At 39.8% G+C, this 19,047-nt stretch overlaps 1 protein-coding gene across 2 annotated transcripts in view; it reads left to right on the forward strand.

Annotated features, from left to right (window-relative positions):
- The window catches only part of Grm1 (glutamate metabotropic receptor 1), a 369,265-nt gene that overhangs the window by 262,158 nt on the left and 88,060 nt on the right, over positions 1-19,047 (forward strand). For both annotated transcript variants that reach the window (XM_032894983.1, XM_032894982.1), the window contains exon 4: positions 9,045-9,280. In XM_032894983.1, the coding sequence (XP_032750874.1) occupies positions 9,045-9,280 (236 nt within the window). The remainder of the gene's footprint in view (positions 1-9,044; positions 9,281-19,047) is intronic.

A 19,047-nucleotide genomic window follows, 5' to 3' on the forward strand; every position in this document is an offset into this window, starting at 1 on the left:
GAAAGAGATTCTGACAGCCTTATTGTCATCTCAGAGAATTCAAAAGCGTCCCTGGAAAATCAGCCCTCCATGAGGCCTTCTGACTTTCCTGCAATGCGAACATGAGAAACTCATTGCTTAGTCCTTCTTTCTGTTCCTGCCTGGTCTCTGCTTCCCCCTCCCCAAATCTATTCCTTTTTTTCTTCCCTTCCTCATACAGATCACTGAGAACAAAAAGTTATACTTTCTGTTGTAACTATACAAAGTTGTGCCTGTTGCCCCGCACCCGTGAGGTGAGGGTTTCTATGAGCCCCAACAATGACCCTGCTCAACTCTAATCAGGAGGATGCTGACTATGCTCACAGCATGGCCATAGCTCATTTACTCTCTTCCTTCATCTTCAGAACCCTTGGCCTATTGCTGCCCATGTCTCTGTGCATCCACACACTTCTTTTAAATGTGATGGTGCCAGCTGAGGTCAGGTATGTCATCGCAAACAGAAGACAATTGCTACATCATTATTAGGTTAGAGACATGTCATTGTTAAACAGCTCAGAGTGACATCCTAGGTGCTCTACAATGAAGAATTTGAAACCATATTGAGAGACATTGCCACATGTCCCTACGCCCATCATGTGCACAACCACAGGTGCTCAGGACTTAACAGAGTCTAGTGTTGTCTCTTTAACGCTGCCTCCTGACCACTCAGAGCTTTCCTCAATCTAAAATACTCTCTTCCTCATTCTATCACATGACTCTGGAACCCTCTATTTGAACTGCACTGCCATGTAGTAATTCTTTAGCATTCTCACTTTGATATTTTTCCAATCATTCTGCACATGATGTTAAGTATCTGATAGTTTTCATTTGATCCTAGATATTATATATGTTTGGGCACTGGGACATCTATGCTTGTTAAGGTAATTCTAGAGGGATGTTACATTATTTTGATCCCTTTTTTTCCATCCTGCTCTTAGGCACTGTTACACAGGATTGAATTTAGGAACAAGTTTTCCTCAGGATCATCAAGAAAAGAGCTTTTGTAGTTCTTTAGCCAATCACGCAGAAATATGACATCTTCTCCTCAGTTGCGAACACTTACTATTCCCAGTCCTAGAATCTGTAATGCCCAGGTACCAGTCCGTCAAGGTCTTTCAGTTGGTTAGTCTCTGACCTTAAGAATGTTTAACATTCCATTAAGCACAGTCTGGAGGGATATGTATTCCAGACTCTTCTGGTAGCCTGTCTCTGGGGTTTTTTGTTGGGATATTTGACCAAATTCAGTGCTGATAGGTTTACAGTTCATCTTAGTAAATCAAGTGGTTGGGGAGATCTTCCTCACTTGATTTCCTTGGGTCATGGTCTGAAGACATTTACTACTTAGTAAGTACAAGTATTTTTAGGTCTTATCGTTCTTTGGCTCAATGAATGAGTAGATGTATTTATTCTGATAAAACTCAAGTAAGTTACATCAGTCTAAATAATGGGCACAAAAAAAGGCCATTACCATGGCATTTCCCATCACCTCACATAAATTATATGATGATACACATCTTCAACATTTACGAATATGCTTTATATTGTAGGTTATAGTCTCTTACGTTGGTTTGCATGTACTGTGTGTGTGTGTGTGTGTATTTGTGTGTGTATGCATATGAAAACGGACAACAACCATAGCTGTGTTCTTCAGACATATTTCATCTAGTTTTTTTATTAGGTAGGGTCTCTTATTAGCCTGGAAGATGCTAAGTAGACTAGGACAACTGGCCAGCAAGCTCCAGAGATTCCTCCATTTTCATCTCTCCAATTCTGGGACTACAGGCATATACCACTACCCAAAGCTTTTGTTTGTTTGTTTGCTTAGGTTCTGGGGCTCTCACTACTATGTGTATTTGGAAGATATTGTTTTATCCTGTACTTGAGACCCTGTCTCAAAAATCCATAGAATATTTAAACGAGTTGTAATTTTATTAAGAATACACAGTTCCTTGAATTCATGGCACTTTAAAGAAAAATTTGCTTACGCCCAAAACTGAAATTAATTAAATATAAATATATGTTTTAAAATATATAAAAAGCATTAATATATAATTTTCATTGATTAGTAGCCATTTCTTGCAAAAGTCATATCTATGAAGTTTGCGTGCAGCCACTAATGAAATTTGAAGAAATGGTATTTTCTTGTTATTAATGTCAGAATTCGTTTGTTAGAAGAATTCATGTAATTATTCAAGTTTTAAAAGTAAAATTCTATAGGGAAGAGGATAATGGTTTACTGGGGGACAGAATAGCCTTTTGAGGAACTGTTGGATAGAAGTATTTCAAGTAGGGAGCTGGGGAGATAACAGCCAAGAGCTTCCTAAGTTAGCATAAGGACCTGAGTTTGATTCCCAGCTCCCATGCAAAAGAGCCAGGTACGTAGCAGGTGCCTGTGACCCCAGCACTGGAAATACAGAGACAAGAGGAAACCTGGATCTCACTGGCCAACCAGCCTAGCCAAATTGATATTTTCCAGCTTCAATAAGAGTTCATACTTCAAAAAATAAGTTAGAGAACAATTGGGAAAGACTCTATTGCCAATCTTCAACATTCACAGGTGAACACATACACAAATATATATGTGGACCTGTAGACACACACATGTACACACAGAAAATAACTGAAGAAGGGGAATAACTGGGGAGTCTTTTCTTCTTTGAGAAATCCTTAAGGCACTGAGGTTTTCTGTTAGACAATTGCTCTGTTCCTGCACAATGTGCCGTTTTGTTTCCAGATTCCAGGCAGGGAAAGGAACTCATAACTAGGGAGCAGGTGACACAGCAGAAGTTGCCAGAGGCTGTAAATGGCCTTGAAGAATCCAGAAATATCTGAGGTGGTGTCACCACCCAGCGGACTGAATGTACTCCCAATACACGAGGGGTGACCAGGTGATGGAAGTCACCTCAGGTCAAATACAATCCACATCATGAGGCATGCTGCTGGCTTCCTGTTAAAGCATACTTTATAGATAATTTACCAATAAAATGTTGCCCAAAATCCTAGCACAACTAAATAGGAAAATGACCTTTAATGTTCTCTTTAAGTGTACGTGGTAAAGGATATACAGATAAAATAATTTAAGGTATAAGAATGAAGTTGCTGCTCAATAACAACAACAACAACAACAACAACAACAATAATAAAAGACTGAAGTTGCCTTCCCAATGTTCATAAGTAGATTATGTATTATTTCTTACAAATGTGAGGAGTGAAGGCACACAACTTAAATCACAGAAGAGGTATGTTGATCTCTATAAGTTCAAGGCCAGCCTAGTCTATAGAGGTTACAGGTCAGCGAAGGCTGCTTCTTGAGACCCTGATTCAAACAACAACCAAGACCACCAGCACAACAATGGCAACCACAACCACAACAGTAACAAGAAAAGCCAACAACAACAACATCAACAACAACCACAGTTCCTTGTACATTACTGGTAACAGACTTAAATTCACGTAGAATATTGCAACGACTTACCACTTGAATGGACATTCATCCAATAGTCCTGTCTGAATGGTTTTCCTACCATAGCCCTTGTGGCTTTTATTTTATGAGGTTTTGAATTTAAAACCAGCTGTAACTTTTGGAGGGGGAGCCATCTTTAGTAAGGGTGAAAGCCTTCAACCTCCACTGCAGCTGACTAAACTACCAGTGGCTCTCCTAAAATATGGACGTCGAACTTCTTCTGCTTCTTTCAGTAACATATTGAATTTTATTTTTACGAAAATGGAACATAATGAAAGAAAAAGAGAGGGATGTAAAAACAGGGGAAGATGGAAAGAGGAGAGGAATGGAGAGGGAAGAGGGAGAAAGCAAAGAAATAAACATTTTCATTCATGGGCTATTTAAAACGATAAGATCATACATTTATTAAGTAGGCTGCCAACAAAAGAAACCAAACACATCCAACCTAACCTCGACGTCAAAAAGTAATTCTCTTCCTTAAGCTGCAATTCATTTTTTTTTATTTCAAATCTTAACTCTAGGTAGAAGTCCTGGGAAGTCTAATCATTTTTCATTTGTTCTGCCTTTGAACATGGAGTGAACTATAGTTCAAATTTCCAGTCATTGTAGATGTCGCGAGGATGCGAATAGGAGCGTATATGAATGCATGAAACTAAATGTATTTCTGTTCCCTTTCATCATGATCTGTATTTCTTTCCAGGAGCCAGTTAGTTAAACATGTATTTAAAGGTTAGGCTTTTCTTAGTAGATTGAGCAAAAAGTAATGTGAATAAGTTAATCTGTTAAATCAGTTTGACAAGCTCTCGTATTCTGGGATAGTGTGTTAGCAGAGTAATCGGTCACAGGTACTGCAATCGCCTGCTGGAGGAAGGAGGAGGGTGCCTTGGTCCTCAAGCTGGAACCTCTGTGTCCATCCCAGTGTATGCCCCACTCTTACTGCACCAAATCTCAACCACACTACCTGACTAGTGGTGATTCCTTAGGTCAGATAGAGTTCACACACACACACACACACACACACACACACACACACACACACAGAGGGAGAGAGAGAGAGACAGAGACAGAGAGACAGAGACAGAGACAGAGACAGAGACAGAGAGACAGAGAGACTGAGAGACAGAAAGACAGAGACAGAGAAAGACAGAGACAGAGGAACAGAGATGGAGACAGAGAAAAAACAGAAGGTGACAGAGAGACAAACACACTGACACACAATCTCAAACAAACAGACATATACCTTTACGTACAGATACAGACACACACATACACACTTTCTCTCTGACGTGTTCACACACACACACACACACACCCCACCCGAACCACACACACACACACACACACACACACACACACACACACACACATGCACGAACACACACACACACACACACAGAGAGAGAGAGAGAGAGAGAGAGAGAGAGAGAGGGTCATCCTGCTTTCCCAAGCTCTTCTTCATGGTGATACTGACCACTTCTTTAACCTTGTAGAATTTGTGATTTTTGTTACATATCCATTTTTGTATTTAAAGACCTTTTGTATTTAAATTACCTTTTAAAATGGCAGACATTTGTGATACTAAGGTAAGCAGCAAATACCATAACGTATTCTCAGTGGAAGCTAAGCAGCACCTTGACCATGATGTAAATGCAGCTAAAGGAAAGGGGTATATGCAGGGCTGTGTGTGCAGCGTTGTGAAGTGTCCCTCCTTATGGGGTTAGAGGCGTGCTGACATGCTGTGATCTGTTTAGACTACACTGTGCCTCAAAGTTCCTTAAATTTCAGAACACATTTTCTGTCAACTATCACTCTGGACCTGTTGAAAATTTAGCTCACAGTGGTTCACTGGGAAGCTCTAGAGAGGTAGGGAAGCAATTAGCTCAGCTGAGGAGAGAACACATTTTCCCAGATAAAAAGTCGTGAGCTGTGCTTGGTCAAATGAACTCAACCCAATTCCCTGCTTGGTGAAAAGCACACAAGACTGTAGCAGAGCCTACATCATTACATTTCACTGCAGGAGGCCCTGCTATTGTGTCTGTGTGTCTAGGGATAATTCTACTCTCTGGCCAAGATGGTCTTAACATGCCCTTTAGCTTCTGGGTGGAAGGTCCTGACTTCCATTATTCACGAATTTACTTTGGCATACCTGTGCTCCTAGATTATTTTGTTGTCTCTTTGAGATGTAAATTTTCCAACCACTTGCCCGGTTTTATAACCTTAGGATATCCTTCTTCCTGGGTCTGGGAGCCGTTCCTTTGAAATGTATGCTGAACTTTGCTTAGCCATTTCTGTGAGAAGTTATGAGACTAATTTTTTTTTTTTTGGGCCTGGAAGCTGAGCTCAGGATCTTCTTCTTCCAGTCAGGGTTTAAAGGCCTACTAAAGTTTCATAACCTCATTAACAGCTGCTCTCTGCTATCTGGCGACCAAGTGTTGAAGTACATGAGCCTGTAGGAGACATTTCATGTCCAAACCACATTACCATCTTGATAGAGGTTGAAGGATTTCATTGGCAGGCTAGAAAAGTCAGCGCAAGCTTTACCAATGCTTTCCCCCTCAGAGGTGCCTTTTCAGGCATTGATGTCATCTTTATTGATCATTTGGTAATACTGTACCACATAGATATTACCTTTAGACAAACACACTAAACTGCTAAGACTGTGGTGGAATTTATTTTGACTCCTAGTTGGTAAGTGGTGATCGGTGTGTATGTGTAGGTGCATGTGTGTATGTGTGGAGGTTGGAGATCAACCTTGGGTGTTGTTCCTTAGAACAGCCATCCACCTTGTATTCTGAGGCATGATCTTTTCCTGGGACCTGGGATTTGCCCTTTAAGCTAGGCTGGTTGGCCAGTGAGCCTCAGGACCCTCCTGACCCTGCCTGCCACCCCACTATTCCCTTCATTTTATGTGGGTCCCAGGGACTGAACTTAGGTTCCCATGTTTGTGTGGTAAGCTAAGGGAGCTATCTCTCTAGCCCTGGAAATTTTTTAAAGCGAGGTGGATTATTTATAAATTGTGTTTTTGCCAGGGCATTGATTATGAGACTAATTTATATAAGCAACAGTACACAAACCCAGATGGCCTAGTTACCCAGACCAACTGCCCCATGCTTCCCTGTAGAAGTTTCCTCGTGTTTCCCCTGGCACTTGCAAAACCACTTTCTTTTATTTCTGTACAGTTGAGTCCAATGGTTTTTCACATACCATAATTATTGGCTTACAGACAATTCTGCTAGACTCTGCCCAGCCCAACAGCTACCTAGCAACAGCTTGCATCATCACCTGCCGCCTGCCAGGCGCGAGCCAGGTGTATGAAGAAGACTGATCGTTGCCCCAGTTTCCATGTGTTCTCGGCCAGCCTCTCCTTCTCTCTCTTCTTTCTCTTGTTGTCCTTCTATGTCCGTTTTCCATGTCCCCAATCCCCTCCCTTCCCACAATAAACTTTTTATTAAGTCTGTTGCATGGCGTGATTCCTCACAGGAACATGTTGGCATGGGCCTGGCAGATACCTCCTTACTCCCACCATAGTCCACTGCATTATACTGCCGTTTTATATTTCATAACAATAACGATCTTGGATTAAGCCTTTTTGTATGCTTAGCCCTTGGCACCACATTTTACTGACACCCTCTTAGCCCCAGCTCACGCAAACACTTGAATTTAGTAGATTACTACATCACTCATGGGAGATGTCGATGTTCTAGAAGGTGAACGCGTTTTAAAAATTCAACCCACTAGATAAAATGTCAGTGGCTTCCACTTAGTGAGTAGGAGGATTCTTTTATTTTTGAGAGTGAGGTGGTTTCCCATAAATGCTATTATTCTGGGATAGCACTGAGAAAATATTCCAGTCACTTCTATGGAAGCCAATTAAGAATAACTTCCCAGGAGCAAACACTGCTAAATTAATTGCTACTTCATAACATACCACTCTTGTAATGGATGGACTGTAACATTGAAACCACCTTTGCTGGAAACACAGCACAGAGGTCCTTATACCCAAATATCTCCAGGGAGACCAGAGATGTCAATCAGGCAGGATTGCCTTTCCAATGGGCAAGACGTACCACCTGTTCTTCCATCTAGAAAGCTGGAAACAGGAAGTGATTAGTAGGCCAGTGATCTATTTGATCTGTTGGTCCAAGTCACGTCAAGCTCCTATCAGCAGAGGTGGCTAGTTATCAAAGTGACCCTTATAATCAGGGGCTCCCTCACACTATCACAACCAGGACTGGGGATACTTAATAGTCCAAATGACCCTTACTGTATGTGTAGAGCCAGAGGCTCCTCCAGTCCCCCACAACCAAGAACCAGGACCCAAGGTGGCTAATAACCCAAATGACCTCTATGCTATCTGTCTGACTGAGACCAAGTTGGACTCTTTCTTAAGCCCTGTCTTAGCTTGGGTTTCATTGCTGTGAAGAGACACCATGACCAAGACAGCTCTTATAAGGGGCAGCATTTAGTTGGGACTGGCTTATAGGTTCAGAGGTTCAGCCCATTATCATTAAGGTGGGAGTGTGGCAGCATCCAGGCAGGCATGGCATAGGAGAAACAGAAAGTTCTACGTGTTGATCTGAAGGCCTCCAGTAGAAAAATTGACATCTTCAGGCAGCTAGGAGGAAGGTCTCAAAGCCCACCCTGACAGTGACATACTTCCTTCAACGGGGCCACACCTACTCCAATAAGGCCACACCTCCTAATATTGCCACTGCCTGGACCAAGCATTTTGAAACTACCACAGGCACTCATAGATAGCCTATTTCTAAAACCTATCTTTTTGGAGGAAATAACATGTATCTTGGGTCACATTTCATTGAAATTATGCTTCCTTTTGTTGCAGGGATTTATATTCCAGGATTTTCCCCAAAATTATAATGCGTTTAAATTTGTTGGGAATTTAACAACTGCCTGCTTGTGTATTTACATAGTGAAAGCGATGATAACTAGGATGACAGAACCCAGCTAAAGTTCATGGGACATCAGACTCCCTGAAGTTTCAATCCAGGTTGATAAAGTCTTTTTGAATGGAATCTTGATTCTCACATCTTCACGGTTTGTTTCACTTCCGGGAGCACCTGCAGGGTCCTCCTCCTCCCCTCCCCCGCCACATGCTATATGCTTATTATAGAGAATGTGAGTGCTTGGGCCTTATTGTCTCTACTGTGGAGGGTAATTGCAAGGTGCTTTTTTATTATTTAGCATTTTGAGAACTAAATATGAGAAACAGATTGCCTGGATCCAGCAAAACTTTGGATGATTTCTGAAAACTTTGTATCTCAGTGCCATGAAAGTGATGAGCCGAAGTAACTGGAGAAGGATCTGTGAACTTTAGCTGCAGTCACCAACGCTATCATGATTCTTATTTTGCAAATACACATGCAGGAGATTCCTTTTCCACAACTCTCTCCTGTCTTGTGAGGCTGAAGCATAACAGGGAATTGCAGTGGCTTAAAGTAGACTTTGGCTTCTCTGGATTGCTTTGTTTATAGATATCTCTGAACTCATTTGTGAGACACTGTCTTCTTCTTCTCTCTTCACCCAAACCCCTGCATTGTTTTAGTGACGGATGGGCAGACAGAGATGAAGTCATCGAAGGCTATGAGGTGGAAGCCAACGGAGGGATCACAATAAAGCTTCAGTCTCCAGAGGTCAGGTCATTTGATGACTACTTCCTGAAGCTGAGGCTGGACACCAACACAAGGAATCCTTGGTTCCCTGAGTTCTGGCAACATCGCTTCCAGTGTCGCCTACCTGGACACCTCTTGGAAAACCCCAACTTTAAGAAAGTGTGCACAGGTAACTGTTGATAGAGTAACAGCTTGGGGTGGGTCATCATCTCTTGTTCCATTACAGGCTGTTAATGGGAATGAGATCCAAAGGCGGCAGCAGAGGGTGGGGGTGGGTAATGAAAGACGAGCTTATAGAACAGCTTGAGTAAATGTACATATCCCCTCCCCCTATGGATTTATGTTCCTTTGTGTTAGGAAGACTTGTCTCTGCAACAAGAGATAAAGGAAATAAATGCTAAACAGAGCAGTCAGACATCTGGTATTTGAGCTAGAGGGAAAAGGAACATACTTATGTAACAGTAGACACAGACACATATAAGCAACATTGATTTGATCCTTTCCTCTGTAACAGCTTCAATATGCAGGTCAGGAGAGGAGCGGGTGGCATCATCATCTTAAGCCACTGCACCAACATGATGTTTGTGGGCACAGGTGCCAAGAACTATAGCCAGATGGTGGGTTCCAGCTAGGCAGCTGCTGCTAGTCCACTGCTCACTCAAGCCAGAAAGGAGAGCTTGTCTTTCCGAGGTGTTCAGGGGCTTGGTGGACCCCACAGGATAATATTTTCCCATAGGAATTAGTTTACACTACAACACTATAACTAAACAATTGCTTTCATTATTGCATAGGGAATTGCTACCTCCTGTCAGTTTCCAGTATGGTTTATGAGGAAAAAATAAATACATTGTCTTTGCCCTGCCATAGTGACATTTCAAGCCAGATGTTCATAACAAGCTTATATAGCAAAGAGGTTTCCACAATGATACATTGGATTCTACTAAAGGCATCATTTTTAAATTGCATGACAAAGTGTAGGCGTCTTGGGTTTAGGCTAGCAGATGCTTAGAAAGGCCTAGAAATTACTTATTCATATCACTTTTATGTGTAGAACTTGTACATAAAAGCAATTGAAAAGAGAAGGATCTAATCTATGGTTCATGACCTGGAAGCATGTATTCTCTTGAGAGAAATCAAAGTGAAACAGATAAATAATTCAAGACAATGCGCTTTTATTTATTACATAGGATATTATATTTTTAATGATACTTATATTTGATATAATGGCAATATATGTAAAAAGGGTAAGATATGTCTAACATGGTAATATTTAACAGAATTCTCAGTGGAATTGCTTGATGTAGACTTATTTTCAATTTAGACTTTTAAAACATCTGCAGCATGGCTGATAGGGAAACTAAGAAAAACATTCTATCTGAGAGGCAGGAAGAAGGGAATGTGTGGGAACAATATATCAAACTTGTCTGCCATGCATATATTTGACTTTTTCCCTCTAAAATAGACTTGTGGAAGATAACAATTAAAAAAATCCAATAAATCTTCTCAAGCACTCTCCTAATTTGCATACCGAAGCAGTGGCCATATTTCTTTATTTTTTTGTCATAACCAGAACCAATGGAATTAGAGCCCATGCCTCTTAATTAGCACAATGCCTAAATCTCTTTACTTGGCATTTAATGCTGTAGTACTTTTCATTGTTCTATTTTCTAAGAAACGCTTCTTAGCTAATTTTATTATATCTACCAATCTCTGAATACTTAGGTAGCTCTTAACTAAATAATCATTTGATTTATATTTTCTTAAGGTCTAGAAATGTTTTTGTTGTCCTTAAAAGGTGATGATGATTTTATTTATGTGAAATACATTTCTTTCAATTAATAAATATTCAGTAAGCACCTACTACATGTAAGGACCTCACAGCACAATGTAAGACAATAGACTGAAGAAGAGGAGAAAAAAGTATAACAGGAGGAGGAAGAGGAGGAGCGCATCAGAAGCAGGGGAGCGTATGTGCTCACTATTATCTGATCCTAAGAGCTGTAGATAAGGTGAGAACCAATGGAATTCAAGGATCAGAGTTTAGAAAGGATGAGCAGAGAAAGCCTCACTGGGAAGATGACTAAAGGTGTGGAGGTTATGAGTGCCTAATCCTAACATTAGGCCAGGATTTCCCTAGAAGAATGAAGAAAACATGAGAATAGAACAAATGCTAGCCTGGTAAAAGGACATCATGAGGTCAGGGTTGTTGGAACCAGTGAGAGTACAGGCATAGAGAAGAGGCGGAAGGAAATATTGCTGAAGTCCTCTGACAGTGAAGCTCAGAGTATGGGGACTGGACCATGACAATAGGACAGACATAGAGGCTGAGATTTACTTCCCAGTTGATCCTGAGTGAGATCCTGAGTGAGCTAAAGGGGTTGGTTGACAGACCGCCAAGCATGGCTCTGCTTTGAGGATCTAGCTGTCACTGATCAAGACCCGCAAACCTGACAGAAATCTGGTAGTTTTGGGTCATGAAATAAAAGTGATCGACTCATAGCTGGCGTCTTCAGTCAGAATATTCAGCAAGACTTTGCACAAAATGCTAACTTGTGAATTATTCAAAACAACCAAGAAGACAATCTAACTTGCATCTATGGAGTCAGTAAAATAGAAGGCAATATAAAGCAGTACTGGTCAGTCCAGTAGTAGAACTCTTCTGCCTCCCTGCTACTCACTAAGGTAGCCACATGTGGTTATTGACATATAACCACGGCTTGTGCCACAGATGAGCCAAGAATTAGTTTGATTTACCTTTAGTTAATAAAAGTTTAAGCATGGTTAAGACGCTTAATCTTAGTGGGTTATAGAGATGGCTCAGCAGTTAAGAGAGCATTGCTCTTGTGAAGGACCCACTCGTAACTCCGGCTCACGCAGGTACATGTGCACAATTTAAAAATAGCAAAAGTGAAATCTTAAAATGATTTAATGAAATCTTCAATGATAACAAAAATACTGATAGGAAATAAAGAAGCAGGTGTATCTGTGCTTATTTCATTTCTATATGACAATAACACGTGAAATTATAGTGTATAGGTACAACACGAGATCAGAGAATTGTATTCTTCCAGCTAAACTTTGATACACATTTTCACAACGCAGGGAATCACACAGATCTCAGCCCTGCCCAGTTAACCCATGGCTATAAATGGGTTCCATTTTCAGCATCATTCCTATGCACACCAGAATTCCTGAGTCGTGTGGCTTCACTGCCTTCGATAATATCCTCATTCTCCCTTAACTGTATAAATATTTGGCTTCCTTCTGTGAGATTCGGGTGTAATATTGTGTCATTCCTCTCAAGAGGGAAAAAGCATACACTGAACGTTCCCTAGGCTAGAGAGTTCTGCTTCTTAATTGAATTAAACTATTGTTCTGTCAGGGTCATAGACTGTAAGGTTGTAGAGAATGTTCATCGGTTATCTGTTGTTACTGTCCACCTTCATAACAAGCCACCACAAAGGCTTTGTGATTTAAATAACAATTTGTTTAGTTCATGATTCTAGGCATCATCTGGGAGGTTTTGCTGCTGTAGATTGTACATGGTTCATGTACCAGAGCTGGAGTACACTGGGAAATGGCTGATCTCAAAGATTTTCAACACGGGGCTTGCCTCCTTCAGATTCATGCTGTGTCTTTTCTGGAGGTGAACTCAGATGGCTTCGCAGTGTAGAAACCAGTTTCAAGAAGCAGAACAGGGGAAAGTTAAGGTCCTGAAAGCTTCATCTCAGAACTAACACATTTAAGGTTGATTGAGATTTAAGAAGTAGGAGAAAAACTGGGTGTGGTAGGCCTACCTAAAATTGCAGTATGAGTTCTAAGTCAGCCTATTCCAAAGAGCAGATGCAGAGCAGGAGTGGACAGACATGTTCCTCAACCACCATTGATGGTCAGCTTCTTGGTTGATATTCAAGATTGTGAATTACCATTTGGGGCAAACTTCCAAAGGGAAAAAGAGAAGTTATATCCTCGGACACAATGAAAGAAAATAAATTAAGATCTGTCTCTGCATAGAGAGACCACATTAGTGCGGAGGAAACTGAATTAGAATAGTCTTCTCTGATCTCACTTACATGAGAAGTTAGTCCAATGTGGAAACTTTACAAAACTGAAAAACAAAAACAAAAATAAAAGCAAACATAGAAGCAAACTTATTGAAATCAGTACAGTCTAAAACTAATGGCGTTCTCCAAGTTACTGTGGTACAACTCTTCTTGCCAGCTATATTCATCTATCCTCTGCTGTGGTAACAGAATACTATGAATGGTTCCAATTACCAATGAAGGAGTTGCATTTGTTCATGGTTCTAGAGACTGCAAGTCTACAAGGGGTACATTTCATCCTGACCTTGACCTACATCATCCTGTGCACTGCATACGCACCAAGTAGGCTAGAAGACAGAGAATGGGGCCAACTTTAAAGCCTTTATCAAACCCTCTTTGCAATGTAGTGAACAACTTTATCACATCTCTTGAAGATCCAGTTTTCCCCTCCCCCATTGTTTTGCTTGTTTGTCTGTTTTTAATTTTTTTGTTTTGTTTTTGGACAGGGTTTCTCTGTGTATCTCTGGCTGTCCTGGAACTCTTTCTGTAGACAAGGCTGGCCTCAAACTCAGAGATCCAACATACCACCACCTGGTTTGAAAATCCAGTTTCATTACATTAAATTTTAATGTATATTTTGAGATGTGATACATCTTCATTGTAGCCAGGACTAACTATCAATGTCATACAAGTCATTACCTAAAGTCATAAGCATTTTCACCAAATTATTTCATTATACTTTAGACAAGAGACACACGTGTACACTAAGTTAAAAAGCACTGTTCTAGGGATGAGAAAGAAAGGAGAGGAAAAATAACAAATCTGTGACTATAAATGGAGTAAATTGGAAAAGAGGCTGAGGACATAGTGAGTCTAGTATACTTACGCACTTAATTAATGCATTGTCCTACCACAAAATTATAATATGTGTTTCTAAGAGAGCCCCAAGCTACTATGATTTCAGGCTAATAATGACACGTTTAAGAATCTATTATAAGGGAACAATCTAAAAATAGGAACAGCCACAGCCAAGAAAAACCCTATGCCTCATACTCATTGTCTTTTAATAAGAAAAATTAGAAGCATCCTAGATGTCCAACAATAAGATAAGAATGGCTAAGTGATTATTATTCTTTTATGGGAGAGAATATTACAGAGCTATTAAATGGGGACCATAAAGCCAAGCTGCAATGTCAACCTACTGAATGTGAGGTACTGAATTACACCCTCACTGAGATTATCGCAGTGCAATCAGAACAGAAAAATGCTAAGTATCGCACAGAGTGCTGGTAGGAGTTGACTTTTGGAACATGTTATTTTCAAAGGTCTGGAAAGTGCTCACATCTTCTGAGTTAGCTTCTGGAAAATAAATTCCGCGTCTGGAAATGAAGGGCAAGAAACATTTCTCAAGCAGAAGAGCTTGAGTGAGAAATATTTTCTTGTAGTATGGAAAGCATTTTGCTCAATGTGTTGATGATCCAGAACTTCAGATGTATGGGGAGGATGAGAAATAAATGTATATATCAACCATATGACTTAAATTATATAAAAAGATAAAAATACTGCAAAAAATTAACATTAATTGTTGCTGGGTAGATAAATTGCACAAAATAAGCATTATAAGCATTTTTCATATTTCTTTCTTATCCTTTCCCTTTCTTTGTTTCCTTGTTTCCTTCCTTCCTTCTTTCCTTCCTTCCTCCCTTCTTTCTTTTCTTTCTTCCTTTCTTCCTCTTTTTCTTTCTTTCTTTCTTTCTTTCTTTCTTTCTTTCTTTCTTTCTTTCTTTCTTTCTTTCTTTCTTTTCCTTTTACTTTTTTTGAGACAGGATCTCACTTTGTAGCTTCAACTGGCCGGAACTCCCTATGTAAATATGTAGACCAGTCTGGCCTCAAACTCACAGAGATCCTCCTGCCTCTGCCTTCTGAGTGCTGTCCTGCCATGCCTGGCAGACAAAAATATAAGTGTGTCTATAGTAATAAAAAGTAAGTATGTTTTAACACTGTGTGCAGGGGATGAAGAATTCTATGTTTGTTTTCTGTGGCTTTTCTACCTTGAAGGTAGTTATGTTACACTTACAACTTCAAAAGCTGTATTTCTGGGAGATGATCAATCCTATTGTCTTTCTCTGGCTGGACATGACCCTAAACTTTGGCACCTTGCATTTGTGAAGGTACAGTCACCTCATCATATCTGAGGGTTCCACATCAGGACAATCAGTAAAATGTGGAGTGAAACTACTCCAGAAATGCCGCATCAATATTGTGTACAGATTTCCCCCCTTTAATTATTCTTAACCACACAACTCCATCATAGAGCGTACACTGACTTCCACATTATAGCTAACGTGGGATTCGATATTAATATACAGGAGAATATGCTAAATTCATATTCAAATTTTACTTAATCTTATATGCAAAAGACCTGATTATCCTCAGGTTTTGGTGTCTATAGAAGAGGATTGTCTTGGAACCAATCCCTTGTGGTGAGCAAGAGACAACTGTATTTCCAGGTTGTAAAATTTTCTTGCCAAGTCATTCCCATTTCATTCAACTCACCAAGCAGCCATGTGTGGTAGACAATATTATCGTGTTACAGCTGTTGAAATTGAGATTCAGAGGTTAAATCATCTCTCAGTAAACAGAAATGTAAATGAGGCAGTGCTGTATCTACAGGGCCTTTCAAGCCCAGATCCCTACCAGCAAGCATCCCAGAGACCTGTCCAGTGCTTGTTAGGAATGATGAAGTGCTAGTCCACTAGATACACAATACAAATCCCTTTAGCAGTTGAGTCTCTTGCTGCCCAAGGATGAGAGACTTGCATAATTGCACTCTTTCTACTGTCCTCACAATGATTAAAATTACTGAAGTTACGCCATGTCAGTTAGTGCTTTCCCAACACATCTCCAAATCCCCTGATGTAGTCAACTAATTAAGCAGTGATGTGGACATTGCATAAAGCACTTTTTAATTAGTTTCAGTGATTTCCAAATCACTCAGCCTTGGCTCGGTACCCTTAGTCTTCAAATCAGCAATCGAGTGCAAGGAAATTTTGTTCACATAGCAAAACCTGAAATGATGCTTAATAAAGGTTTCTATGGAAACTAACACTAACATAATCTAAAAAAAATTAATAAAGATAAAAAAGCACTAGTAGTATAAATGAATGACAGAAATGTAGCTACCAATAATCTGGAAAGGTTATTTGGTTAATTCTTCTTCTTTATGCTAATGCTAATTTTCCTAAGTATATGCTTGCATACTTATTATAGGACTATGGAGCTGATTTGATAGGCAGGAATCTCAACTGGGTACGGATAATGCAAGGAGTGAAAGTTTATGTTGTTTGTCAACAGCATTTCAGCCAGTTTCATAGAAATATAGAGATCGAAGTGGAAGTGTAGCATAAATGTGCATGGATGTATCAGGGGGTTGCTACACAAAATTACCAAAGGTAAAGTTCTAGGACACTGCAACAGAAAAGATCAACTCATTGAGTGAGTTCCTTCTGAATAGAAAGGTAAAGCCTTTTTACCTTCTTTTGAACTCAGAGCGCAGGGAAACATTTTTCTGAACTTTATGTAGAAATGAAGTGCAAACACTACGTGCTTGTAAATGGCATAATCCCTTCTGGACAGCGTCGAGACTCAAGCACAGTCCAGAAGACTGTGTGGATGTCTAAGGTGTTGTTTCCTGCTGTGCTAATTAAGCAAGCTCAGGATTTCACCTTGACACAGACTTGTCTGCCACAATAAAGAACTCTAAATATTACTGTACGTGGCTACAGAGATCTAATTTTGTTATGGGAACACAGGTTACACAAGTCTTTCCAAGAGGTCCTTCCATAAAACACAGCGACATTGACAGGCCAGTAAGTGACGTGAAATTCTTCCAAACTCAACTTCCCAATCTTCCAAACTTCTTTTCCTATTGAACTGCTGCTACCCCAGAGAGATAGCATAACAATGAGGCAAGTTCTCCTTGGACCATTCAAGTTTATCCCTTGTTAGTTTGTCTTTATCCCATGTCCCCTTCCCATGTGCATGACTTTTTTTTCTGTCAGTGATGAACTTAAATAAACATATGTTTTGGACTCAAAAATAATAAACCTTGATACATAGATATAATGATTTAAAAATTCTCTGTTTATTCTCTATTTGTTTATGTTTGCAGGCCTGGAGACTGAACCCAGGGTAACAAGGGCTTGGCTGATGAGCTACCCTGCCTTCCATTCATTTTACACAACTATACAGGCTTGAAGTCCAAAGACAGCAATTACGTATTGTCACAGTGAAGTCTATTTTAGCTTTTATAGGAACTTTATTTCACACTTTTGTATTCTTGGATGAACTAGTGGACACTCTTACCTGTCTACAGTCAGCTACCTAGCAATTGGACTGAGGTCTACACACAATAGTCATTACTACAATTTGGCTAAAATCATAAATAGACTTATATAAGTCATAAGAATATAACTTAACATATATATATATATATATATATATATATATATATATATACTAAAATACTACTACTATAATCTAAAATGTGTTCTGAACAATTTAGAGGGTAGCAGTTCTCATGTTTAAAAGCGATGACTGTTCTTATAAAGATTTCACATTGCATGTGTAACTAGTATATATTTATTATAGTATCAGACTACTGCACATGGATCAGCTGTCGCATAGAACTTAAGGTGTAATGATTCTCACCACTAGAATTATTTAAAGTTTTCTACCCACTGCTGCTGTGGAAACTAACATGAATTAATGTCCTAATCGCAGACATTGTAAAAGGTAACTGGAGACATAGCTCAGTGGTAAAGTACTTGCCTAACATGCTTAAGGCCCTGGGTTCACTCTCTAGCAGCACAGAAGTAAGAAATAAATAAGAAGTAAGTAACATTTCTTTCAAGGTGGGTATCACCATTTAGGTCCTGGAACATTTGTTCTTTTTCTTTTATTTTCAATTTTAGTAAGGTAATATATCTGTGCATTGTATAAATCTTCCACTCTGTCTTCTTTTCTTCAGCATAATTGCTTTGGGAATTATCATTACCTCATGTGTACTAACAATTACTGTATTTACTGAGTGCTCCTTTTTTTTCCACATTAATCTTCACTTATCTATTCACCTGGTGATGGGAATTTGAGTTATTTGCAATTTCAGGTTATTTTTACATAATGGTCCCGTGAACACAGGTGTATAATCCTGCATATATGCTTTGATTCTCATGAGTTAATTCTTAGGAGTAGAAAGGCTATGGGCTGGCAAGATGGCTCAAACAATAAAGGCTCTGGCTATGGAGGCCAGACATCCCGAGTTACATGGTTAGAACCCATGTGAAGGTGGAAGGAAAGAATCAACTCTATAAAGTTGTTCTCTGTCATCTACACATGCGCCATGACGTGCGTGCCCACATACACATGTAGAAGAATAAGCGCCAACTTTTAAAAATTAATGACTGGACTGTCTGAGTTGAATGGTAGGCACATGTTGATTTCTTTTCATGTACTCCTGGGCACTCCTCTTCATGCCAGGGATAGATGATTGAGCAAAGACACCTCTAAGGATTTTAGTAGGAGGACAGGCAGCCTGTGAGTTTGCAACACCTGGTAACAATTTGAAACTGAATCTTGCACAGCACCCCTGCCCCTGTTCCATTATTTTTGCTACATGGGGGTTGCTGTTAAAGGTGAAGGAAATATTTTATGTCTAACAAATTCTTTAACTCTAATAGCAATCTAACATGAGTCTTTATGGACTACGGTGAAGTCAAGATTTCCACATCCTAAACAGATTCCATACTGGTTCGTTCTTTAGTCGTTGTTTCCTGAAAGAAGATTTGGTACCGTGGGTTGCTAGATTCTGCTCTGACGAGTGAGAGGTGGCCCT

Source organism: Rattus rattus, chromosome 2, assembly GCF_011064425.1.
Source record: "Rattus rattus isolate New Zealand chromosome 2, Rrattus_CSIRO_v1, whole genome shotgun sequence".
Classification (NCBI taxonomy): domain Eukaryota; kingdom Metazoa; phylum Chordata; class Mammalia; order Rodentia; family Muridae; genus Rattus; species Rattus rattus.